The sequence below is a fragment of the Elgaria multicarinata genome, chromosome 3 (genome assembly GCF_023053635.1).
Source record: "Elgaria multicarinata webbii isolate HBS135686 ecotype San Diego chromosome 3, rElgMul1.1.pri, whole genome shotgun sequence".
Lineage (NCBI taxonomy): Eukaryota > Metazoa > Chordata > Lepidosauria > Squamata > Anguidae > Elgaria > Elgaria multicarinata.
The window spans coordinates 175,094,187-175,120,081 of record NC_086173.1 but is presented as its reverse complement, the minus strand read 5'-3'; the positions used below and the strand labels follow the sequence as shown (position 1 = coordinate 175,120,081).

Here is a 25,895-nt window from a genome sequence, read left to right as displayed (position 1 = left end):
CAGGCTGACAAAAAGGGGGAGGGCCGAGCGGTCCGCCCCCCCTCCCCAACTCACAGGGTGCTGCTGCCCTCTACTGGCAGAGGAAGGGATTGCATCCAGGTAGCAAAATCTGTCCCTAGTATTTGTAAAGTACATTTGGGGGTGCGGTGGGGGCAAGGGACACTCAGACACTCACACTCACCGGGTACTCTAAGTGCTGTGACCCTCCCCCCCCAATCCCACAATGAGTGGGGCTGCCGCAGAAACGGCATGCGGCTGGAAGTTAGGCTTTGCATGTTCCCAGGCGGAGATTCAGGCCAGCACTCCGCCTATGGGCAGAGGTACTGCTCTTATTTTGCCTAGCCCAACAGCGGGGAGAGCGGCCGCTGCTGCGCTCCTCCCCCTACTTCACATAAAGTGTGTGTGGGGGGGGAGATGAGGAAAGGAAGCGAGGGAGACGGGAGCAGGCAGAGGCCATCAGAGCCTGCTTCAGTTGGACCCCCACCCACGGGGCTAACCGTCATCTTGACCCTGTGGGGAAGAAGAAGGAGCTGTGGATCTGCCCCTCCATTGGGAGAGGAGGGGGGGGGGAGCAGGGCCTTCCCACCAGCCTGAGCCGTCTCCTTAATTTCTTTTTATTTCCCCCCTCTTCCCTCCACATCCGCTTTTCCTCATGTGTCGTGCCTTTTTTTTTTAGAACAGTCTTCTTTACTGATCCATTGTAAGCCGCTCTGGGAGGTGCGGGATAAAAATACTCTAAATAAATACATAAATAAATAAGAGATGGGCAGAAGAAGTGAGGGTGGGGGGACACGGGGCCCACCAGAAAAGAGCAGCTTTTATTAAATCAACATCTTCCAAAAGCAGTTATCCACGGGAGGGAGATTAACAGAAGTTCAAATAAATGGGGGTGTTGTGGGGTGGGGGGGGGGGGAGAGAGAGGAAGCAGTGAATGAATATGGGCATGCACAGGCTGGGAGGGGGCAGGAAGAGAGCAGCGTGCTTGGAAGGGACCCCCCCTCGCCCCAAAGAGGGCCCCGGCTGTTTCTCCTGCCCCAACTGGAGGGAGGGTTAAACATCTCAACCGGGTATTATTTTCTGCGCGCGCACACACACACACACACACACACTCTAAAGGACAGGGAAATGCAGCACCCCCACCCCCACATTACCCCCCACCCCCAGAGATTATGCCTAGAGGCGCGCAGGGCCTGCAAGTACCAAATCCTTGATGCTTCTCTCGCTCGGGACATACTGGGTGAAGGAGGCGGAATCGAATCCCCCTCTTTGGGACCTGGAGCATGCAGGCAGGCAGGCAGGCAGGCAGGCAGGCAGGCAGGGCGACCCACCCACCCACAGACTGTCTCCTCCCTCCTCCTCCGTCCCCAAACACCACACCTCCTTGCATAGATGAGGGACACCGGCCACGTTCAAAGTGCTAAACCAGACCCGGAAGGGGGGCGCTGCGGAGGGGCAAGGGTGGGCAACTGGCGGCCCACTTTCAAAAGTCCTCCGCGGGCAGGGGGGGGGCGCCCACTTCCGGCTCTTGCCTCACCCACCACTAACACACACACACATACACACACGAGGTGTAATGGTTCACCAGCCCTGACTTCGGCAGCTCCTCTGGGGCGAAGAGAACCGAGGAGGAGGACGAGGAGACCGTTCCACGACCGTTAGCGAGGCGGGAGCCTTTGCCCCAAGCGGTTGTTTTTTTAAGAAGCCCTGCTCTGGGCCGAGGGGGGACGGACGGACGGACGGAGGACAGGATGGGAGGGTTTGCGCCCCACACGTTCCGAAGTAAGGACTGCAAATCTGCCGCGCGGATCCAGGCTCCTTTGCTGGGGGCGTGTGCCCGGCCCCCCAGCCCCCCCTGCCCCACAAGCAACCCGACTAGTCGAAAGGAGAGACAGACAGAAGGAAGACGCTTCCCATTCAGGCCCCGCGGCCCCCTCTGCTCACCCACCTCAAAGCACGGAGGGAGCGTCGCGACACCCCCCAACCGAAACAAAGGCAGCCCCCTGAAACGTAGTACCTTGCCCGTAAACCCGATTTTGGGATAGTGGCCTCTTCCCCCACACGGGCAAAGGGGGCAAAGAAACGGACAGCCCCCCCCCACGTTCTACACAAGCCCCTAAAATCCAGCTGCTGGGGAGAAAAACGCCCCCCCCCCCCGGCGTGAGCGGCCTTCTGAAGGAGGCCTCCAGGACGTGGTGGTGGTGGGTGGCTGATGGGACGGGCCGCAGCGTCACGAGGAGAGAGGTGTGCGGAGGGCGCCAGTCCGGGGGGGGGCCCTGTGCCGGCGGAGTCTCCCTGGCCGCCAATCCCCTGGCCGGTGGTGCGCGAGACGTTCCCGGGGGCAGCGGAGGGCGGTCAGGACATCTGGTGCGGGGCCTCCAGCATCTCCATGAGGAAGGTGTCAATGGGGGTGTCTCCGATCAGCTTGAAGAAGAAGAGGTGCTCCAGGCACTTCAGCCCGATGGAACGCAGGGCGGGCAGGCGCAGCAGCAGCTTGGCGAACCTGGGGGGAGGCAGGCAGGCAGGCGTCACTCGGGGGGCTTGGGGGGGCCCTCCTGCCAGTCCGAGGGGACCATCCTGGGCAAGCCGGAGACAGGAACAGGAAGAGGAGGCGGCCTGGCAGGGGAGCCTGAAAAGGCGCCTGGCCCAGTCCTCCCTTCCAGGTGGGTGGGGACTACAACTCCCGTAACTCCACAGCTGCTGGGGATCACGGGAGTCGCAGTCCCACACATCTGGAAGGCGTCAAGAGGTTGAGGAAGGCGCGTCTCAGCCCTCTTTGATGCCACATCCTTCTCCAGCGGGAGAAACACGGACTTCGCCTGTGCGAGTCGAGGAGTTGACCGACGCCGGGGGTCTTCCTTCCCCCACCTCTAAAAACAGGGCCTGCAGACCGGTCGCCCTGAGGTTTGGCTGCTTCTCCATCGGCCTCCGCCGGGCGATTCCACCCGGCCCCGGAATCCCCTGGACGAAGAAGAGCGGCTGAGAAACCTTCCAAGGCAACGAAGGCCCGGTCCAGAAAACCAGGGGCCTTCGGAGGCCAGACGGGGGCAGCGGCGGCGGCGGCGGGGGTGGGGGGTGACGGGGCCTCTCTTGCCGCTCACAGGCGGGGGACGGAGGGCCCAGGCGGAAACAGGCGCTCCGAGGGACGCGCCTGGCCAAGACGCCCCCCTGGGCCGCCCTTTGATTAACGGCGGATCGCTGCGGTTCAACCCCTGCGGCATCTCTGTTTCCCTCGGATGACCGTTACCGGTTTTATTGGAGGCGTTTTGCGTTCGTATTCTCCCAGCACTGTGACCCACCTTGGGGGTATCTTTTTTATTATTATTATTATTATTAGTCACACTTTTCGGCCACTCACACCACAACTCTACTGCTCCCCACAACATCCCCCACGCACCCCCCCCAGCCACGTTTTGTACCTGCCCTGCTGCTCGGGGTACTTCTGCTTGCAGTAGGACTCCAGCGAGGCGTACACCTTCTCCCGCAGCAGCTCCACTTCACCGGGGTTAGAGAGCCCCTTGGCATCTGGGGGGAGAGGGGGGGCACGCTCAGCTCGGGAGAGAAACGCTTCACGGGGTGGGTGGGTGGGGGTGGGCTTCGGCCGCCAGGAGGGAGGGGGGGAACCACCCACCCGTGTGGCCAGGAAGAACACACACACACACACACCCCTGCAAATGCGGCCGGACGCTTCTGCCCGGGCTCCCGGAGAGCCCCCCCCCCCCCGCCTTCCCTCACCCGGGTTGAAGAGGATGATGGCCCGGAGGCAGCCCAGCTCCGTCTTGTCCATCCGCATGTCTCGCATCTTGGACACCAGCTCGGTCAGCACCCTGCGAGCAAGGAGAGGCCCAGTGTGTATGCGGGGGGTGGGGGGGTGCGAGTTGGGGGCTGGCAGCGCATTTACTGCCGAGCTGCAAACTCTCAGACCCCCGGGCCAAATCTAGGCCTCCTGGGTCCCAGAAGGGCCCCGTGACTCCCCGGCTTCTCCGCCGTTTCTCTCCCATTCTAAAAGGTTGAAATGCCTCTCGGAAGGGCGTGAAACGGAAACAGGCTGGGATTTGGGAGAGGGTGGGGGGGCTTTCCGCTCTGCCCCCCACCGGAATTTGGCCCTCAGCCTGAAGGAGATTCTGCTCCGATGGGGGGCGGGGCGATCCTGTCTTCCCCACAAGTCAAATTCCACCTGGCCGGGAGGTCTCCCGCTGCGGCTTCCTTAGTTTGGGAACTGCTCAGTGATGCGAGAGCCTCCCCCACCCCCCAGCAGAAGTGAGGAGGAGGAGGAGGAGAGAGGCCGGAGGGGCGAAGATGGAACTGGAGGGCAGCTTCAACCGCCAGGGGCTCCGCTCTCGTCACAATTCCGCTCCCCATCTTGTGCGTGCGTCGGCTGAGAGCGCTGGAGCGCTTCCAGCCCAGGACTGAGTTCAGTTCCTGAGACGGAGACGGGGCCAAAATCTCGGCATCTTTTAGCCGGCAACCACACATGAACATTTGCGAAGTTCAACCACAGTTTTTAAAGCTCAGCTAAAAACTTTTCTTTTTTCTAAAGCTTTTAGAACTTCATAGAATCATAGAATAGCAGAGTTGGAAGGGGCTTCTAAGGCCATGGAGTCCAACCCCCTGCTCAGTGCAGGAATCCACCCTAAAGCATCCCTGGCAGATGGTTGTCCAGCTGCCTCTTGAAGGCCTCTAGTGTGGGAGAGCCCACAACCTCCCTAGGTCACTGATTCCATTGTCATGCTGCTCTAACAGTCAGGAAGTTTTTCCTGATGTCCAGCTGGAATCTGGCTTCCTTTAACTTGAGCCCCTTATTCCGTGTCCTGCACTCTGGGAGGATCGAGAAGAGATCCTGGCCCTCCTCTGTGTGACAACCTTTTAAGTATTTGAAGAGTGCTCTCATGTCTCCCCTCCATCTTCTCTTCTCCAGGCTAAACATCCCCAGTTCTTTCAGTCTCTCTTCTTAGGGCTTTGTTTCCTTGATTTTGACCTTACTTTTATACTGTTATACTTTTATACTGTTAGTTTTACTCTGCCCTGTGCCTGTTTGGTGCATTCTCATCCCCTTCTTATTGTCTTATTATGATTCTATTAGAATGTAAGCCTATGCGGCAGGGTTTTGCTATTTTATTGTTTTACTCTGTACAGCACCATGTACACGGATGGTGCTATATAACTCAATAATAACGACGACGCATCCCAAGCTTTTAGAACCGGGGGGGGGGGGGGAATCCATGCAGAAGACAGGAAACCACTGAACAGGCCGGCGGTCAAGGAAAGGGGGCAGGACCAGGGGGCAGGTGATCGGGGCAGTGCTGGAGCCGGAGGCCCGACAGCCGTGACTCTCGCAGGGGAACCGTCAGAAGGGCGTGGCCGCCCCCCTGCGAGAGTCGACGGGCAGCTTGGCTATCCTCCCGCACCCCACGCGCGCCACGAACCCGCTGCTCCCGGATTCACACGCACACAGACACACGCTCCGGCACCTGTCGAAGATGGCGCCCACGCCGGCGCTGTGGGCGCTGTTGCGATGCACGTGGAGCCCCGTGGCCAGCAGAATCCCGTCTTTCACCGAAATTGAGCGGTGGGAAAAGGAGGCAATCAGCAGCTCATTCCAGCCTGCAACGGAGCGGAAAGCGAAGAACGCGAGGTGGGTGGGTGGGTGTCCGATGGGACCGTGCGCACCCCCCCCAGCATGGGGTGCAGGAACGGGGGGGGGAGGCCTGCCAAAGGCCCACGGGGTCTGTTGCTTCCCCCCAGGGCTGCCATTCCACAGGCCGGTGGGTCCCCAACGGCGTGTCGGCTGCCCAGAGGGGGGCGACGCGCAGCACAGATACGCCGGTCGTTGCGGCCATGAGAGCAGCAAGCGGAACGGCCGGGACGGGACGGACACTCACCAGCCCGGAGCAGGATGACCTGGTCGTCGAGGGGCAGCTCCGAAAAGTGGGGGATCCGCTTCGCCCACTCTACCAGCGTGAAGAGCTGCTTGTCGGCAGCCTGGCAGATGTTGGTCACCGGGTCGTTGGGCTGCAGGGGCCGAGGGGAGGGAGGGAGGGGCGACACAAGGCACGGGGGGGAGGGGGGCTTGTGGGTAGGCACGGGGAAGGGGCCAGGCGAAACAGCCCCCCTCCAGGCAGTCTTCCCTGGGCCAGCGCTCCGCACCGCCCGCGGCTAGCTCCCTGGGGGCTCCTCCCACAGTCCGCGCCCAGAGCTTCCTCCCAAAGGCCCCCGGCCCCCCTCCGCAAACGCCTTGGGTCCCCTGCAGCTGGAGGAGCCCCGCCAGCTTCCTCAGACCGCCCCCTCCCCCCCCCCGCCCCAGGCCGCCCTCCAAGCGACTGCGCCCAACGGCTCCCGGCCCCCGCTCGGTTATTTACCTCGTTGGCGTCAAAGGTCCGGGGTGAGCGCTCTGATCCCGCAGCACCACCGCCCCAACTCACCGAAGTGCCCCCCGTGCCGGATCCGTCGAGGCTTTGGTCCGACTTCTGCTCCACGGCCAGTTCGGCCTCCAGGATCTTCTCCACGGGCATGTCCTCGTTGGCCCCGCCCCCGGCCAGGTCCCCCTCCCCTTCCTTGTCCTTGCCGCGCTGGCGCTCCTCCTGCACAGCTGGGGGGGAGGGGGCGCACGCGTGGGAGGGAGGGGGGGAGGGAGACGGGGGTCAGAGCAGCGGCCTGGCCTGGCTCCCACTCCCCCCACAATCCACCCCTGGATGGCGGAGAGAGGAAGGGATGCACGGGACCCACCAGACCCCCCACCCCCACCCCCGGAAAGACCCAAGCGGCAACTGCATGGCGGCACGGTCTCCCTCTCCCCCCCCACCCCCCCCCAGAGAGAGGGAGACAGAGACGGGCCACCATCGTGCCAGGCTGCGCCGGCGGCGCCCTCCGGCCCCCCTCCTGACCCTTGGAGACAGGAGGAGGAAGGGGGAGCGCCGCCCCCCGCCCCCTCGCACGGGGGGGGCAGCATGGCAACCCCCCGCCGCTGCTTCCCCAGAGGCCCCGGGAAGCACAGGCGGGAGGAACCCCTGCTGCGGGAGGAAGGACGAACACGGAGCTCAACCGCTGCCACTGCTTCTCCCTCTGGCGCTGCTGCCCTGACGTGCACGGAGCCCTGCTGGCCGAGGGGGGCCGGCTCCGGGAGCGGGTCTACGCAGCCCGGGGCCCTCTCCCGGGGCTTAGGCGGAGAGAGGGCCGCCAGGCCGGGCCGCTGACTGGGAACCTGCCCTTTCCAACTAGCGCGTCCCGGGGCGGGGGCCCGGGCCCTTCTCCACGCGGAGCGGGGGCCCCCTGCCCCCCTGCCCCCGCTAGAGAGGAGGGACAGGGCAGGGGGCCGCTTGCTCCCATCCTCTGCACGAGGCTACCCTGACACGGCTGGCAGCCATGGGCCAAGGGGGCTGAGGCGGCGGCGGCGGCGGCCCCTCTTCTCCGCCCGCAGCCCTGAAGCTCCGCCCCGGGCCGCCGCCCCCCCTTGGGGAGGCCCCGCCCCCGGCGCTGCCGCCCACCCCGCTACCTTCGCGCTTCATGCCGGTGGCCAGGCATTTCTGGTAGCGGCAGTACTGGCAGCGGTTGCGCTGGCGCTTGTCCACGATGCAGTCCTTGTTGTCCCGGCAGGTGTAGGTCAAGTCCTTCCGGATGGTGCGCTTGAAGAACCCCTTGCAGCCTTCGCAGCTGTACACCCCGTAGTGCTTCCCTGAGGGGCGCCGGCCAGGGGGGAGGGGGGGAGGAAGGCAAGGACTGAGTCTCCCGGGTCTGGCACACCCCCCCCCGGCCCCCGGCTAGGCCCACGTCCCCCACCCGCCCCCCTGGCAAAGCACCACACCCGAAGCACGCAACGTTCTGCTGGGGATCCAGGGCTTCCGGTGCCCCCTCCCGCCAAGACACAACCAGCCCTCCCTCCCCCCCACCCCGGAGAATCCAGAGCCCCACACTCCGAGCCCCCCTGGTGCCGCGCACCTGACGACCGGTCGCCGCAGATGGCACAGAGCCGCTTCCCGGGCATCATGCCGCCGTGGGGGTGGCCCGGCACCACCCTCATGCCCAGGGGGGGCTTCACGTCGTCCGAGCTGCTGACCGAATGGAGGCCCGACAGGTTCACCGTGGAGTTGATCTGGGGGGGGGGAGGGAGCCGTGAAGGGAGGCGAGGGGGTCTCCCCGCCCCCACTACACTCAGCCCCGCCCCAGCCGTGAGGCAGGGCGCCCCCCGGCTCCTTCGCCCACCCGCGGGGGGGCCGCTGCTTACCTGGGGGCTGCTGACCGGCCCGTAGCCGATGGAGGGAGTGGCGGGGAGCCCCGGGGAGCCCATGGAGGAGCTGATGACCGGGAACGGAGAGCCCAGCCCGCTGATGGACGTGGTCATGGCAGACCCGATCATGGAAGGGTGCAGCGGGGCCGACGGCTCTGGCGGAGGGGACGTCCCGGTGCCCCGCAGCGGAGGAGACGAGCTCAGAGAAGAACTATCCGGGCTCCGGCAGCCTGAGAGGAGGAGACAGGGGAGGACAGCGGTGAGGAGGGGAGACCGGGACTGGGACACCTCCACACCCACCCTTCAAGGTGGGCAATCGGGCGCCACCGGACTGGACGGATACCTCCCTCCCCCCCCCCCTCTTGGTAGCATTTCCCCAGAAGCGCCCACCCCGGACAGCCTCAGCTTCCTCTCCGGATATTTTGCAAAACTGCAAGGAACCACATGACCGGCCAGCTTCCTGCCTGCCCGCGTGCCTCTCCCAAGGAGGCCTGGGAGGTGGGGAAGGAGCGCAAGGGCCCCACTCCGTTCTGCCGCTTTGTACAGGATTCATGATCCCACTCCACGGGGGGAGAGATCCGTGGGGCTCTCTGCCCCCTGCCCCCATCTCAGCTGGAACAGTGGGGGAGTTTCGTCTGACCAGCTGGGTCTGAAGCAGATGGCGGCGGCCGCAGCAGCGCCGGAGACCTGTCCCTTTGAAGAAGTTGCGACAGCACGGCTGGAAGGTCAGGGCCCTTCCCCAGGCAGGCGCAGGTGAGTCAGGGCATGCGAGGGCCCCTGAATCCTGCCAACTAGTCGCTCTGGTAAGGAGCCCAAGCCACATCCGTTGCCCAGATGCCCCAGGGAGACTCTCAGGCCAGGCCAGGCCAGGCCGGGCGGAGAAGCCGGGGCCCTGCCTCTGCCCCCCACCCTGTGGCTCTTTGCACACAGCTGAACCAAGGCCACTGACCGGCGGCAGAAACGTCCCTGCCCTGCCCAGAACCTCCACGCTCCCCAGAAGGAGTAAAACGCAGGTGAGGCGAGGGCAGAGCCGCTCTAGCGCTGCTTCTCGCCTCCCTAGCCCAGGCCCTCTGCCAAGACGCCGCCGTCTCACGTGAGGAGCTGCTCCGTTCCCCTGGAAGGGAGGGGGAGAGGGGGGTTGAGCAACCCCCACTTCCTCCTTGGGAGGCAAGGCGCTTTCTCTTCCGGAAGCCTTGTCCCTAAGCAACCTCCTCAGCAGCACAGACACACACACACACCCGGGGGTGGGTGGGTGGGGGAGGCTGCCTTTCGGACTTTGCCGCCTTCCTTTTCCTGGCAGACGCCCCGGCCCTGCAAGGAACCGCCTCTGCTGCTGAGGCTTGCAGAATCCCAGGAGGGGGCCGGCCCCAGACTCACCATGCTCCACCATTCAGAAGTTATTCAGGTAGGGGATTCGAATCCCTCCACGCTCTGGAACGCGGGAGGGGGGGAATGAAGTACTGTGAACGGGAAGCCCTTCTACCCTGCCGTTAATTCAGCTTTGCAAGGCTGCAAAACGCTCTGGGGACTTGCAGGCACCCTGACATTTATTCCACACACCCCGCACGAAAACAAAACGTCTCCACGAGGACTTCTCCACAGACCACTGGATTTGCAGCAGTTTCTCTGCAAATTTAGGGGAGAGGGGGGAACAACCAGGAAGGCAGAGGCAGAAGGCGGAGGCAAACTTCCTGACTGTTAGAGCAGTACAACAATGGAACCAGTGACCTAGGGAGGTTGTGGGCTCTCCCACACTAGAGGCCTTCAAGAGGCAGCGGGACAACCATCTGTCAGGGATGCTTTAGGGTGGATTCCTGCACTGAGCAGGGGGTTGGACTAGATGGCCTTAAGAGGACCCTTCCAACTCTGCTATTCTATGATTCTATGATTCGGGAGAAGGTCCTAGTGCACAGGAAGCCACACTCCGGGAGGCTTTTGGGTTTATGGGCCTGGCTGCAGCCAAAAAGACCCACTGTCCCCCCACAGGAGACATTTTCTTCCCTCTCCCACAAACCCAAAGGGGTCATATCCCATGAAGCTGATGGGTGGGAGAACCAGGACACATAAAAGGAAGGACTTCTTGACACAGCGCATAGTTAAGCTGTGGAACTCACTACCACAAGATGTAGTGATGGCCACCAATGTGAATGGCTTTAAAAGCGGGTTGGATAAACTCCTGAAGGAGAAGGCTATCAATGTCTACTAGCCCTGATGGTTGTGTGCTCTCTCCAGCATCAGAGGCAGTAAGCCTGTGTGCATGAGTTGCTGGGGAACATGGGTGGGAGGGTACTGTTGTGCAACCATGTCCTTCTTGTTCATTCCTGGCCGATGGCTGCTTGGCCACTGTGTGAACAGAGTGCTGGACTAGATGGACCCTTGGTCTGATCCAGTATCACGGCTCTGCTGTTTGCCTGCACAGGGTTTTAAGATTGGGGGGGGGGGGTTCAGAGAGATCCTGCCCTACCCCTCTTTTACAGCTACAGCTGGGACCAGGACCTCCAAATCTCCGCACAGCAGCAGCTACACACGGGTCCCCGCAGGTGCCTCTGCTCAATGGGTCATGAAACACCAGCAGATCAGTTCAACTGGGAAGCCCCCCCCCCAGCTTTCAAAGCCTCCAACAGACCCCTCCTCCTCAAGGTGTTTGGGGAGAGGACCCTCGCAGCCACGGGGCTAAAGACGGGGGCCAGGCAAAGCTTTGGGGTCGCGACAACAGGCGACTTTTCAGACTCGCTCCGCTAACTACGAAGTGGAGGCATCAAGATTCTCCAACGCAAGAACGGCAAAGTACACAGAAAAAGCACCAATTCTGACCAAGAGGTCCAAAAAAGCTCAGGCCCAAATCAACAGGGGAATATGCCTATTTATTGCTTGGTTGCCTCAAAAGGAAAGGGGTGGGGGTGGATGATCTGCAATTTTGTTTTCACAACAACCCTGCAATGTAGGTCTGAGTCAAAGTTAGCCTAAGGCCACTCAGCGATCTTCAGGGCAGCCCAGAAGTGTGAACTTGGGTCACCTGGATCGAAGTCCGGCAGTCTGGCTTCTCAGCCGTTTGCCTTCGTGACGAAACGGCCTGTTCTCAAACATGCAAAGCTACACAAGAATCGCCTTGCAAAACCAGCGCTTTCAATCCAGAGAGGAGTACAAGCCCACGTCTGCTCCACCCCGCCCACAGGCAAGAAAGCTACGGCCTTCCCCACCCTGACCTCAGCACACGGCCCTCAATGGCACAGGGAGGTCTTCTACGCCGACGGATTTCTCCTCTGTGAATGCCCCTCTCTGGCGGCCTTATAAACATAAAGATATGCTTTAGGGTGGATTCCTGCATGGAGCAGGGGGTTGGACTCGATGGCCTTGTAGGCCCCTTCCAACTCTGCTATTCTATGGTTCTATAACGGCGTTGAGCACCACTTCCTTGGTGGAAAGGCAGGGTACGGATCGAATAAATCAATCAGAAACTTGATGTTGTGCAGACTTCTACTGTTACTTTCTACTGTTAGTTTTTCCCTACCCTGTGCCTGCTTACCCTTCCCTGTACCTGTTTGCATTCTCTTCCCCTCCTTATTGTTTTACTATGATTTTATTAGATTGTAAGCCTATGCGGCAGGGTCTTGCTATTTACTGTTTTACTCTGTACAGCACCATGTACATTGATGGTGCTATATAAATTAATAATAATAATAATAATAATAATAATAATAATAATAATAATAATCAACTATGGAACTCCCCGCCACCGGAGATTCATCAAAGCCAGCATTTTCCAGAACTGGTGGAAACACCTTTCCTGCCTCTCCCCCTACTCCTTGACTAGTGTTTGGTGATGAGGTTGGCATTCAGCTTGGGAGAGAAGCGTTTCAGCGCTGCCAGGCTAGGAATGAGGCGCTGAGGCCGGGAGCCCCAGGATCAAATCCTGAAACACCGGCCCACCTCGCTTGCCAAACACAACAAGTGCAACCTCTGGTCTAAGGACCCATCTTGGGACACTCCTTCCTTTCCCCTGGTCCTCCTGGCCATCAGCACAAATGGTCCAAAATACGAAGCGACTTCTAAATCTCCCGCTGAAAAGGGCAAAGTGCAGTAGAATAATCCCGTCCCCTGGAGAACAGGAGAGAAATTCTAATTTCCAAAGACAAGCCAGGACTATGGGGTGCAGCTGTGGTGCTTACAATGACTCAAAAAGTTCTAAGTTGCTGTTTTATCTTGCTTTTCAAAATCTGGACAAAGGCAAAGACACCCGCATCCAAAGACCTTGCCACCACATACGTATAGAATCAAAGAATAGCAGAGTTGGAAGGGGCCTACAAGGCCATTGAGTCCAACCCCCTACGTACACACAACGTAGCTGAGGAACAGGAAAATCCCATGTTGGCGATCATTAGGAAAGGGGTCAAAAAGAAAACTGCCACTGTCATAATGCCTGTAGGCAAAATGAAACTGTGTACAATTCTCGTCACCTCGGATTTTATTATTTCTTTTAAAAAAGAAACTGTGGGGTTGGAAAAGGTGCAGAAAAGGACAACCCACTTGATTAAGGGGCAGGAGCCATTTCCCTACACAGGAAAGGACACAACTTTGGAGCTTTGCAGTTTAGAAAAAAAAAGGAAAACAAAAGGGGAAGGGATACGATAGAGGCTTATAAAATTAATGCACGAATGCAGAATGTGAAGAGAACTCCTAGAGCCTGGGTTCATCCGGTGAAGCTTAGGACAGACAGACTAAAAGAAAAACTTCTTCAAATTATAGAATAGTAGAGTTGGAAGGTTATCGAGTCCAACCCCCTGCTCAGTGCAGGAATCCACCCTAAAGCATCCCTGACAGATGGTTCTCCAGCTGCCTCTTGAAGGCCTCTAGTGTGGGAGAGCCCACAACCTCCCTGGGTAACTGGTTCCATTGTCGTACTGCTCTAACAGTCAGGAAGTTTTTCCTGATGTCCAGCCGGAATCTGGCTTCCTTTAACTTGAGCCCGTTATTCCGTGTCCTGCACTCTGGGAGGATCAAGAAGAGATCCTGGCCCTCCTCTGTGTGACAACCTTTCTAGTATTTGAAGAGTGCTATCATGTCTCCCCTCAATCTTCTCTTCTCTTCACACAGCAGAATTGTGGGATTTGCTATCTCAAAATGCTGCGTTGTTTGAGATAAGACTATCACTGGGTGCTAGTTATGATAGCTATATGCTACCTCCAGTATCAGAGGCCAGTTGATGGAGAACGTGAGTGAGAGGTTGCTATTACACTCATGTTGTACTTGTGGGCTTCCTGTTGGGGCATCCGGCCGGCCGCTGAGGAAACAGAATGATGGACTAGAGACACTTTGGGTCTGATCCAGCACAGCCCTACTTATGCTGTAGGGTGGATTCCTGCAGTGAGCAGAGGGTTGGACTCGATGGCCTTGTAGGCCCCTTCCAACTCTGCTATTCCATGATTCTATGAAATTCTAAATTATTATTATTAAATATAATAGATTCTAAGGGACGAGACACACCTGACAGCCTTCTCCTGCCCCATGAATTTTTGCCTAACCCCCCTTCAACGCAACAGCCTTTTAACGCCACAGGGGACCCTACTGGATGTCTGCCTGTCGCAAGGCTGCTGTGCAAAAGGTCCTGCCAGGAACAACAACAACAACAAGTCAAAGAAAACCTGCCAAATCCTCAAGGCGCCTTCCCTGGAAGGAGCCCAAAGGCCGATGCGCCCCTCTCCCCCCGCCCCCCCCGTCAGTCACAATAACTCTGCCCACTCCCCTGTCTCCGTTGGAGGGTGGCAGAGGAGGAAGGCTGGTCACGTGGGTGCAGGCCCACCCACCCCATATTTCCTGGGGGGGGGAGGAATCTCGGGATAACGGGGTGTGTGTGTGTGTGTGTGTGTGAGGGGGGGTATTCAACCTCCCCCTCCCCCGCTTCCTCCCCTCCCCTCCGTCCTCCTCAGGCTTTTTACCTGGTCCGGCCCGTCCCGAGTCTCCCATGGCTGCGCTGCAGGACAGCGGGGGGAACCCGCGCCTCGGCCCCCCGTCGCCGTCGCCGCCGCCGCCCCCAGGGGCTCCAGGGCCTGGTCCCGCGGCCTCCGCCGCCGCCTCCTGCCTGCCTGCCTCGGCCCCCACAATGCACCGCGCGCGCGCCGGCGAGGCAGGCCCAGGCCTGGGCCTACCGCCTGCCCACCCGCCTGCCTCCCGCTGCCGTCTCCTTCTCCGGCGGCGGCCCTTTACCCACCATGCACCGCGCCCCCTCCTCCTCCTCCTCCTCCTGCCCCTCGGCGCGGCTCAGGCCTGGGCCAGACTCCCAGCATGCACCACGCCCCCTCCTCCTCCTCCTCCCCCTGCTCCTCGGCGCGGCTCAGGCCTGGGCCAGACTCCCAGCATGCACCGCGCCCCCTCCTCTTCCTCCTCCTGTCCCTCGGCGCGGCTCAGGCCTGGGCCAGACTCCCAGCATGCACCGCGCCCGCGCGGAGCGATAGGATGAGGCGGAGAGGGGACGCGGGGGGTACCCACCATGCACCGCGCGCCCGTCGGCCGGGCTCCTGCCTCGGCTCAGCCTCCCGCCATGCAACGGCGGGCCGCGTCGCTTACCCGGCATGCACCGCGCGGCGGCAAGGCCCATTGGGGGCGGCGATTTCCTTTCCCGGCGGCACTAGCGCGCTCATAATTAAAGAGCGGGATTCTAGGGCCTCATGGGTGTTTGTGTCCGTTTGGAAGAAGGATTAATATATATATATATATTATATATATAATATATATATTTATATTTATTTATTTATATATATAATATTTTTTTCCTCAGAACGGCTGGTTATAACTAGGACTCATTTTGCCATGAAGAAAAATGGCGGAACCGGGAACAGGTTCTTGGTGTGTATTTTTAACCCCCCCCCCCAGCCGCCATCTTTGTTAAGGGCACCCCGCCTGCCGCTGTTTTTGCTCTTCTTGCCTCCGGAGTTTGTGGTGGCCGCCATGTTTTTTGAGGGCGAGGGCGCTCCGGCGGCGCCATCTCTGGGAAGGGCAAAGAGGCATTTGAATGGGGAAAGTTGGGGCGGGGAGGGGAGTGGAGGAGAGTTCCCGCGAGGTTTGGGATTAGTGGGCGGGGCTCGGATGCCACGTCAGGCTTAAGCCGGCAGCTAACGGATCCCCGAGAGCTGGGTGAGAATTCTGCTGCGGGGAGCAGAGAGTGGGGAAAGGGGGCACTGGGCCATAGAGAATGGGAGTGGGGGGGATAGAGCGGTCTGGGGGGGGGACAGACCTCCAAAGCCACAGAGGGGAAAGGGGGGTCCATGGGAGCTCAAGGGGGGTGGGGGGAGAATTGGGAAGTGACAGGGACCCTCCCGCAGGTAATAGCAGAGAGGCAGGAGGCTCAGCCTGGGCAGCCTGTCTCCCCCCCCTCCTCCTCCTCTATGCCCCAGGAGGTACGTGCAGGTGGTGATGGAGGCTTAAGGTGAGCAGGTGGCCAGGAGGTGTGGGTTGTGGTGCAGCCCCAAATGCCCTCCTGCTCAGTGTGCTTCTGCGTCCCAGTGTGGAGGACGAGCCTGCAGGGGGGCAGGGCAGAGGCTCACCCCCCCAGCACCACCCCCACCCCACCGCCTTCCACCCCCAGCACCACCACAAGAGGCAGGTCCCTGTAAGCATAGAATCATAGAATAGCAGAGTTGGAAGGGGCTTACAAGGCCATCAAGTCCAACCCCCTGCTCAATGTTAGGGTTCCCTCCCCAGCAGCCCCCCCCCCCCAAACATGCCTCCCCTTGCCGCAATTAAGCTTTTAAAAGCCTCAATGCAGCCTTGGGGGTGCGGGGGCCAGGAAACTTTGATCGGCAGTCAGTAATTGGAGGAACGGCAGGGGAGGGGGCTTAAGGCAACTCCCTCTGCCCCTCTTAGGGATCCGGCTGGCTGGCTAGGCGGGTGTCCCCCTCCCTCACCGCTCCATGTGCGCCCCTCCCAAAGCTGCACCCTCGGTGGAAGAAGACAACCATCCCAGATAGAAGGAGGGTACCGTTCTTCGGTCAAGGGTATACGACAGCTGCGCTCCCCTGCTAAAATTTAGGCAGGGGACCTGAACAGGGCAACTCAGGCTGCCTAAATTTTAAGATGTAGCAGTGGCCTGTGGCGATTCTAGCAAAAAGAAAGCCGTCCAACTGCTGCAGTCCAGCAGTCTCAGCAACCTGGCAATGAAAAGAGCCTACGGGGTCGGTGGTCCTACCCTGTCCAGTGTGGGTCCTCCATCACCAGAGAGTTGTACCCTGGGAGTGGGTAAGCAGGCTAGGTAATGACCGTAGATGCGGAAGAGAAGGCTGTCTGGAGTGGCCGTGCCTGTACTTACCCTCCTCCTCCCTGACAGAATATGGCTGCCGGCCGATTGTTGTGGAGAGCCGGGCTCAGTAATGGCGTCACCCTCGTCTTGGCCTGTGCGACGCTGATGTGGACTGTCTCCTCGCAGCATGAAGGCTTTCACGGTCACGAGGACTTTCACCACGGCCACAGCCACGCTCACCATGGCCACACGCATGAGCATATTTGGCATGGGGACGGGCACGGCCACGGGGACCACCACGGACATGCCCACGAGGACCACCACCATCATGGACACAGCCATTCGCATGGTGACCCTCACCACAGCCATGGGGACGTGCACCATGCGCACGGGCAGGAGGATTTTCACCACGGGCACAGCCACGCGCACGTGGGCCCCCAAGATGGGCACAGCCATGCCCATTTCCATGAAGATTCCCACCACCACCTCCACAGCCACTCACACGAGGATCCCGCCGGTGGTCCCAGCCAGGCCAGTACTTTCCCCGGGCAGGAGAAAGCGGCTCCAAGGAGAGAGAAGCTGGAACCTCTTTGGCTGTGGACATACGTGAGTGTGGGGCCCTTTGGCGGGTTGGGGGCTCTGGCCTCTTCTTGGTGACGCTGTCTGTGGAGACCCTCCACGATATTCTACAAACTCCATTCAGATCTTGCACAGCAGGGATTCCTCAGTGTGGCACCACAAAACATTGGTTTTTTAAAATATACCTACGTGAACCTGTAGGCATTCATAGCAATGAATACATAGGAAACGCCTACAGCATCTCAGCAATTATAACTAGGCTTCAGCAAAAGCGGACGAAATGTCCAGAGAGGTATGCATTCGAAGGTGGTGGCTATACGCCATCTGTTCAAATGCTGAAAGCCTTGGAAGGGCCTCAATCCGTTGCGTTGTAAGAGGCGAGTGTTTATCATTCCAGCATCGTAATATCAGACCTTTAGCTGACAAAAGGGCACGGAGAATCCATTTACGTAGACCATTTGTTCATTTCCGCGAAGCATGGAATAATAGAATAGTAGAGTTGGAAGGGGCCTACAAGGCCATCAAGTCCAACCCCCTGCTCAAGGCAGGAATCCACCCTAAAGCATCCCTGACAGATGGCTGTCCAGCTGCACCCACATCTCACCTCACCTGGAAAACCCTTCCACTAAATTAAAAGAGTGTGTACATCAGTGAATATTAAAGACTGCTCCAGTACAAAATTTATCTGTGTAATTAACTCCCACCACCACCAGCAAGAGAAGCAGCTACTGGACACTGGCAATATATATGTTGTGTTGTACTGCACTTACGTTGTATTGCTTTAGCCGTATTGCACCACCAGCAATTAGCCAAAGTAGAGAAGTCCTTATTAAAAAGACATTGACTGGGTTCGGAGGACATAATAACCAGCGGTGGGTTAAGTAGTCAATGGTGGGTTATTGTGTCACCTATTCGGACGTTTTCACACCACTGTTGGTTATTGGGCTGAAATAACCAACATGATGCAAAGTTGGTTATTTGAACAGCCGCTGGTTCTCGTGTCGTGCACCACTGGCTATTTCGTTGCACACAGTTGGATATTTTGGGTGACTGCAGAGTCCCCCGGCAAGAGAGACCTAGCCGGCAGAACTCCCAATGGCCGATGGAATACCAGCAGGAGGACTGAGGGCGGGGAGACCCAATAGTCAACTCAACGCTGAACTTAATCCACAGCACGGTTGATTATATTCATGCTTTAGGGTGGATTCCTGCATTGAGCAGGGCGTTGGACTCGATGGCCTTAGAGGCCCCTTCCAACTCTGCTATTCTATGATTCTATGCCGTGTGGGGAGTACCCTCCCCCGGTAATCACCTGTGGAGTTGATTAACCCACCATTCATAGAATCCTAGAATTGTAGAGTTGGAAGGGGCCTACAAGGCCATCAAGTCCAACCCCCTGCTCAATGCAGGAATCCACCTCAAAACATTGACTATTGGGTTGTCCGAACGCTGCCACTGTTTGTATCTATTGGACGCTGCAAACGTTTTTTGCAGAACACAGCCTCAGATCCATAGACGTGGCAGGTAGACGCCAAAGCGGCGATCCGCGGATTAAGCGCTGTGTGGTGCCTGCCCACGGCAGTTTCTCACATTGCCACATGGACCCAGGGAGCCGAAAAGGGTGAGGACCCCGCACTACACAGTGTAAACCGGTCTGAGAGATGGCAGCTGGCCCAGGGCTACCAAGTGAGCTTCGTGACTAGTGAATGAGGGTTTGGACCCAGACCCTCCACCTCCGGCTCAGTCTGCAGCCTCCAGGTCCGGTCTGTCAACGGAGATGCCGTGCCTCCCGCTCGGAGGCGCAGCTTGTGAAGGAGGGCAGGGGGCGGCTGCCGCTGGTGTTTGTGACCTTGCTGTCTGCCCCTCTCCTCCACAGGCCATTGGGGCCACGCTCCTGATCAGCGCTGCGCCCTACTTCATCCTCTTCCTGATCCCCGTGGAGTCTAACTCCTCCCAGCACCAGGCCCTGCTCAAGCTGCTTCTGAGCTTTGCCTCAGGGGGCCTCCTGGGGGACGCTTTCCTGCACCTCATTCCTCATGCCCTGGGTGAGTGGCCTCTCCCGCCCGCCTTCCCCCCCCCCCCGCCCCTGGCTGGTTCCTGGCTGGCCGGCTCCAGGGGGAAGGGGTTTCCCTCCCCACAATCACCTGTTTCCCCTTGCAGAGCCTCACTCCCATCACGACGAAGGAGCAGGCCACGTCCACAGCCACGCGGAGCCTTCCGGCCACGGCCATTCTCACCAGGGTAAGAGGCCACGGTTGCTCCGTGTGTCGCAGCTCCTTCTGGCAGCGCTCCCCACACAAGTCTGTGGGCTGAGAAGGAGAGAGACCGGCCGCAGGTTTCATCTGGGGGAGGGGGAAAGGTGTGTGTGGGTCACCTCTGCCGCCACTTTGAGCTTTGGATAGACTCGGGGGAAATCTTTGTTTTAAAGAAACCAACTCTCGGTTTAGAAAGATGGCAGGCCGGCCGCTGGAGATGTCTTTCGGCCTCTTCTCTGCGAAACTCAGCAGCGCCGCTGCTCAGGCGAGGCCCCCTCCCCTTCCCTCCCCCCCTCAGTGGGTTTTTATTCCTGTGGCGCTGGAGCAAGGATGAAAGCCCTCCAGCCCTCTCTGAAACCTGCCATTTTAACCTCGGCGTTCCCAGTCAACGGCCTCCAGCGCCACCTTCAACCCATCCCACTGGTTCTGGAATCGCATGGTGGGGGGGGGGGGCAGGGGCTGTGATCGCAGAGATGTGTGTCTCTCCTCCCCTCCCCGATCTCTTCACAACACAGCGGGGTTTTCTGGACCTTGGAAAGAGAGGCTTCTTCTGCATAGAATCATAGAATAGGAAGGGGCCTATAAGGCCATCAAGTCCAACCCCCAGCTCAGTGCATGATCAAGTGGAGAGCGGGGCTGTTGGGACGGAGAGGCAGGCGGGCGGGCGTTGAGGGCCTGCAGTGGGCCCCGGCCGGGGTTGGAGGCTGGCTGGTGCCCCAGGGCGGTGGGGAGAAGAGGTCCCCACAGCCCACGAGAAGCTGCCGAGGATCAGTAAGAATCGGCCTCTGAGAGCGGGGAGCTCTCCGCACGGGTGTCGGCCAGCCTGTGCCAACTTGCCTCCCTCCGGAGGTTTTGGATTACACCCCCCAGCATCCTCCAGCCAGCCTGGGTGCGACGAGGCTTGTCCCTGAGGCCTAAGAGATGCGAGGAAGAGCTGGAGCCTGGAGGAGGCTGCTGGGGGCCAGCGCTGATGCCTGCCTGCCTTCTTTTCCTTCCTGCCTGCCTGCCTTCCCCTCTCTCTCTCTCTCTCTCTCTCTCTCTCTCTCTGTCCGCTCCCAGGTCCTGAGCACCAGCACATGATGTCGGTCGGCCTCTGGGTCCTGGGGGGCATTGTGGCTTTCCTGGTTGTGGAGAAGTTTGTCAGGCACGTCAAGGGAGGCCACGGCCACAGCCACCACGGCGGCCACAGCCACCACGGCGGCCACAGCCACCACGGCGGGCATAGCCACCACGGCGGGCACAGCCACGGTGGGTCCAGGCACGGGCCCTCGCCGGAACTCCCCTTTGCCCCTCTGCATTTTCCCTGTGCGGGAGGCCCCTGGCAGGCTGGCACAGGATCTCCGGAGTCTGGGCCTGGGCGGAACCCCGTGGGTTCTACCGTTCAAGCACAGACCCTTCTCGGCAGCGCTGAGGGCTAGCCACTTGCTTTGCTTTCCAAGTACGGCCAGGGGCTCTCTGCTGGGAAGCGGAGTTCTAGTCCGGTTGGTGTCGCTTGATTCGTGGCGGGCGGCTGGCCCTGCTTCCGGGGGGAGGGTGGGGTGCCTCCCTGACCCCCGCATCTCTGAGCCTCCTCTCCGCCCCCTCCACAGAGGCCAAGGCCAAGACCAGTGACGACGAGGATGAGAAGGCGCCTGCCCAGGGGTCGGCGGAGAAAGCGGCCTGCAAGCGGAAGGAGCAGCCCCCCGAGTCTAGTAAGCTGGGTGGGAGTGGGCCGCTAGCTTGGGCTTTGAGGCGGATGGGGGGCAAGGGGAGATTGGGCCAGCCCTTTTAGTGGGGGGACCCTTGACTCACCTCCTCTCCTCCACCCCCCACCCCAGCCATGCGTGTCGCAGGATACCTGAACCTGGCGGCCGACTTCGCCCACAACTTCACGGACGGGCTGGCGCTGGGGGCCTCGTTCCTGGCGGGGGCCACGGTGGGCGCCGTCACCACCCTGACGGTGCTGCTGCACGAGGTGCCCCACGAGGTGGGCGACTTCGCCATCCTGGTGCAGTCCGGCTGCAGCAAGCGGAAGGTAACATTTTAACGAAGTTTTAATCATGGGTGCTCTGTTTTTAATCCGTTTTTCATGTGTTTTATATTCACTGTTATTCCCCGCCTTGATCTAAGTGGAGAGGCGGGTAAGAAATATATTATTATTATTCGCCTTCCTCTCCATTTCCTTTCCTCTGTTTTGTCTGGGTTTCTAAACTGCTCCAGTCTGAGGACGTGCATTGCCTCCAAAGTGCTGTTGCGACCCTACAATTTAAAAAGTTCCTGTTCCTCATCTGTCAGCTCCTCCTGCAAATTTCTCTGCGTTTCCTTCAGTCTCTGCGGATGAACTGTCTACAATACTGCGCTCTTCGAAGCCTTCCACTTGTTCTCGTGATCCAATTCCTTCTCGCGTCTTTATTAATCTTATTCCTGCTATCCTCCCTTCCTTGCTTCATATTATTAATCTTTCTCTGTCCTCTGGTTCATTTCCTTCTGCTTTAAAACATGCTACAGTCTCTCCCATTCTCAAGAAACCTACTCTTGATAGGCTATCTCTGTCTAAGTACCGACCTGTCTCTTTGTTGCCGTTTGTTTCAGAGATCCTGGAGCGTGTGGTCTACTCTCGCTGTCTTGATTTTCTTTCTAGTAACTCTGCTTTGGATCCACTTCAATCTGGATTCCGTCCTCTGCATTCCACCGAAACAGCCCTTACTAAGATCACCAATGATCTTCTTACTGCCAAGTCTAAAGGCCATTATTCCGTTCTTATCCTCCTTGATCTAACTGCAGCCTTTGACACGGTTGATCATGATCTTCTCTTAGATTCCCTTCATGACCTTGGACTTTGTGGCTCTGTCTATAACTGGTTTGCCTCCTATCTAGCGGGTCGCTCTTTCAGCGTGTTGGCTAATGGCAGCTCGTCCTCCTCTTTTCCCCTTTCAGTTGGGGTTCCGCAAGGCTCGGTGCTTGGCCCGTTACTGTTTTCCTTATACATGTTGCCCTTGGGTAATCTTATTCAATCCCATGGCCTCCAATATCATCTGTATGCCAATGATACACAATTATATCTGTCATCTCCGGAACTTTCTCCTGATGTTCACGATCGTATCTCGGCATGTCTTTCAGATATCTCAGCTTGGCTGCTTCATCGTCGTTTGAAACTCAATATGGCAAAGACTGAATTGCTTGTTTTTCCTCCTAAACCTTCTCCTCATCTCTCATTCTCTCTTACTGTCAATGATGTTACGCTTACTCCGGTCAAGGAAGCTCGTAGCCTTGGCTTTATATTTGACTCCTCGCTCTCCTTTATTCCTCATATTGAGGCAGTAGCTAAATCCTGTCGTTTTTTCCTGTATAATATTGCCAGGATTCGATCATTTTTGTCTGTCTCTTCCGCCAAGACACTTGTTCATGCACTGGTTATTTCTCGGTTGGACTACTGCAACCTTCTCCTCACTGGCCTTCCTTCTTCTCACATCAGTCCGTTGGTTTCTGTCCACCACTCTGCCGCAAAGATCATCTTCTTGGCTCGCCGCTCTGACCATGTTACTCCGCTTCTGAAATCTCTTAATTGGCTTCCAATTCACTTCAGAATCCAATATAAACTTCTCCTGTTGACCTTCAAAGCTTTTCACGGTCTAGCTCCTTCCTACCTCTCCTCTCTCATCTCACACTATTGCCCCGCTCGTGCTCTTCGCTCCTCTGATGCCATGTTTCTCGCCTGCCCAAGGGCCTCTACTTCCCTTGCTCGGCTCCGTCCATTTTCTTCTGCTGCCCCTTACACCTGGAACGCTCTTCCAGAACATTTGAGAACTACAAGTTCAATCGCAGCTTTTAAAGCTCAACTAAAAACTTTTCTTTTTCCTAAAGCTTTTAAAACTTGATGTTGTGCAGACTTTATGCTGTTAGTTTTACCCTACCCAGTGCCTGTTTACCCTACCCTGTGCCTGTTTGCATTCTCTTCCCCTCCTTATTGTTTTATTATGATTTTATTAGAATGTAAGCCTATGCGGCAGAGTCTTGCTATTTACTGTTTTACTCTGTACAGCACCATGTACATTGATGGTGCTATATAAATAAATAAATAAATAAATAAATAATAATAATAATAAAGACACGACACACAAGGAAAGAGGGATGGGGAGGGCAGAGGAGGAAAATGAATGCGTTCTCTCAGCAGGGCCGGCTGTTGTTTCAGCAGCTATTGGCCAGGCTGGCTGGGAATGGGGTGTGTGTGATGGGGCGGGGGTGCACTCCAAATCCATCATGCTGGGAAAATTCACACACACCCACACATGATCTGACCCTCCCTCCTTTTTGTCTCCCCCCTCCTCCACCAGGCGATGAAGCTGCAGCTGGTGACGGCCCTGGGGGCTCTGGCGGGCACCGTCTGCTCCCTGTTGGCAGAGGGCGTGGGCGAAGCGGCCACCGCCTGGATCCTGCCCTTCACAGCTGGGGGCTTCATCTACGTGGCCACCGTCTCGGTCATCCCGGAGCTCCTGAAGGAATCGGGGCCCATCCAGTCCCTGCTGGAGGTGCTGGGCCTCCTGGGCGGCGTGGCCATGATGGTCTTCATCGCCCAGTATGAGTAGGCCGGAGGGGGGGGCGTGGGGGGCAGCCGCCGGTTTCGGGAGCCAAGGCCACCGGGAGCGTTCCTTCCCACAAGAGAGGGAGGGGGGGACGCAAGGTTTTGTGCCTTTGCTGTAGTCGCCCCCTCCCTCCGGCTCCCCCGCCCCACCCTGCTTTTTTTGCCCTGGACATTCAGACTTCTGCCCCTGCTGTGCACTTCCCTTCCTCCAGGGGGCGCTGTCAGGAGCAGCGAGAGGAGGAAAGCCGCTCTGGTACGCTAGGGGACCAACTCAGTGGTGGGCTGCCCTCCCCTATGGGGCACTGAAGGCATGGGGTCAGCGTGGGGTGGGGGCAAGAGAGAGGATTTTAGTAGCAGATAAGGAGGGCTTCTGGGGGGATTAGTGCATCCCTTCACCCCCTTGGTTTGGGGGGGGGGAAGTGCTGAGTTTCCCCCCTCAGTCCCTGGGTCTGCTCTGCCCCTTAATTATTGGGGGGTGACGGTGCAGAAGAAGCGACCAAAACAGAGAAGAGGCAAACGTGGGCATGAGATTTTGACTTCTGGGGTGGAGTTCTACTCAGGTGGATTTGAAGGTGGTTAAGGGAGGGGGGGGGGCAAGATTGCTGGAAATCATGGTTCCAGAAAGAGTGGGACGGTTATTGGGGTTTGGGAACGGAGGAGGCTTAGTTTCCGGCAGCCGGGGATGGAAGGGTGCCGTAGGGCAGGTTTTCTGAACTCAGGTGTTTTGGATGGGTGGTGATGGTGGGACCCCCCCCCCCCCCATCCTCTATCACCCACCCAAAGGGAACAAAGAGGTCTGGGCAGTGGGAGGGGAGCAGGTTGTGTCTGTGTGTGTGCGGTCCTTTTGCTCACCCCTGGTCAGAACGGGCGGGGGGAGAGGAGTCCCTTCCCCCTGCCAATGGGGTAGGAGGGAATTTCTCAACGTAATGGTTGTGGCAGCGATGAGAGAGGAATTTCTGTGTACACTTTATATATTTCCTTGTTTTTTGCATTTTTGTAGGGGAGGGGAGGGGATATTATTTGGGGCCACGATTGTAACTGGGGTGGGGTGGGGAACGGATGACGCGAGATTGTGTCCGACGTTGAAACGAAAGAAGAGGACCAGTCCGAGCCTGAGAAATTTCATTTGCCGTTCCTGCACTGGACAGCAGGGGGCGCTGCTTCCCACTGCCCGGGCTCTGCCCCAAGGGGGTTGCATCGGCCGGCCGGCCCCCTCCTCCGTGGGCGTCCGACTACGAACTCCCAGCCTGGCTGGTGGAGGGCTGCAGCTGGACTTGAACCACGCCTGCTCTTTCTCCGAGCTTTCTAGAATAATTGTGAATTCGCTTGGTTGTCTCTTCACACTTTCTCACGATCAGGAAGCTTTAGAGCTCGATTATTATTTTTTAAAAGGAGAGTTCTGCATTAGTGTCAGCGAAAACCGGGACATGATGATTTGTTGGGGTGGGGTAGTTAACGCACAATAAATGAATCCAGATTCAAAGGACGTGACTGTGTGTGTTCATTCTAAGAATCCAGCCTCCTCGTGCCATCCGGCGTCCTGCTAGTCGCTCTCCTGAGTAGGGTTTCTGCCTCCCGTTTTATTATTCTTTATTTCTAAAGCGCCATCAACACACGGGACTACAGAATAAAACAAGAAACCAAACGCACAGTTACAAGATGGGGGATACTTGGCTCAGCAATACTACAAACGAGAAGGATCTTGGAATTGTTGTAGATCACAAGCTGAATATGAGCCAACAGTGCGATATGGCTGCAAGAAAGGCAAATGCTATTTTGGGCTGCATTAATAGAAGTATAGCTTCCAAATCGTGTGAGGTACTGGTTCCTCTCTCTTCGGCCCTGGTTAGGCCTCATCTAGAGTATTGTGTCCAGTTCTGGGCTCCACAATTCAAGGAGGACGCAGACAAGCTGGAGCGTGTTCAGAAGAGGGCAACCAGGATGATCAGGGGTCTGGAAACAAAGCCCTATGAGGAGAGACTGAAAGAACTGGGCCTGTTTAGCCTGGAGAAGAGAAGATTGAGGGGAGACATGATAGCACTCTTC

At 58.2% G+C, this 25,895-nt stretch overlaps 2 protein-coding genes across 3 annotated transcripts; one reads left to right on the top strand and one right to left on the bottom strand.

Moving 5' to 3' along the window:
• Positions 1-776: 776 nt before the first annotated feature.
• On the bottom strand, positions 777-14,272 carry RXRB (retinoid X receptor beta). Of its 2 annotated transcripts, none has more exons than XM_063122891.1 (10): positions 14,158-14,272; positions 8,219-8,451; positions 7,933-8,086; positions 7,490-7,669; positions 6,357-6,586; positions 5,880-6,009; positions 5,469-5,601; positions 3,733-3,824; positions 3,417-3,522; positions 777-2,500 (listed from the first exon to the last, which is right to left on the bottom strand). In XM_063122891.1, exons 1-10 carry the CDS (start codon positions 14,183-14,185, stop codon positions 2,353-2,355), a joined length of 1,434 nt encoding a protein of 477 aa, XP_062978961.1. In that variant the 5' UTR covers positions 14,186-14,272; the 3' UTR covers positions 777-2,352. The 2 variants fall into 2 exon arrangements, with proteins under 2 accessions (XP_062978961.1, XP_062978962.1); XM_063122892.1 differs by having other exon boundaries at positions 6,420-6,586.
• A 1,009-nt stretch (positions 14,273-15,281) lies between these two features.
• SLC39A7 (solute carrier family 39 member 7) lies at positions 15,282-24,822 on the top strand. The gene is made up of 8 exons (XM_063122878.1): positions 15,282-15,352; positions 16,542-17,060; positions 18,910-19,078; positions 19,194-19,274; positions 20,348-20,536; positions 20,878-20,979; positions 21,106-21,302; positions 23,602-24,822. The coding sequence occupies exons 2-8, from the start codon at positions 16,545-16,547 to the stop codon at positions 23,851-23,853; spliced, it is 1,506 nt and encodes a 501-aa protein (XP_062978948.1). The 5' UTR covers positions 15,282-15,352; positions 16,542-16,544; the 3' UTR covers positions 23,854-24,822.
• Positions 24,823-25,895: the final 1,073 nt, after the last annotated feature.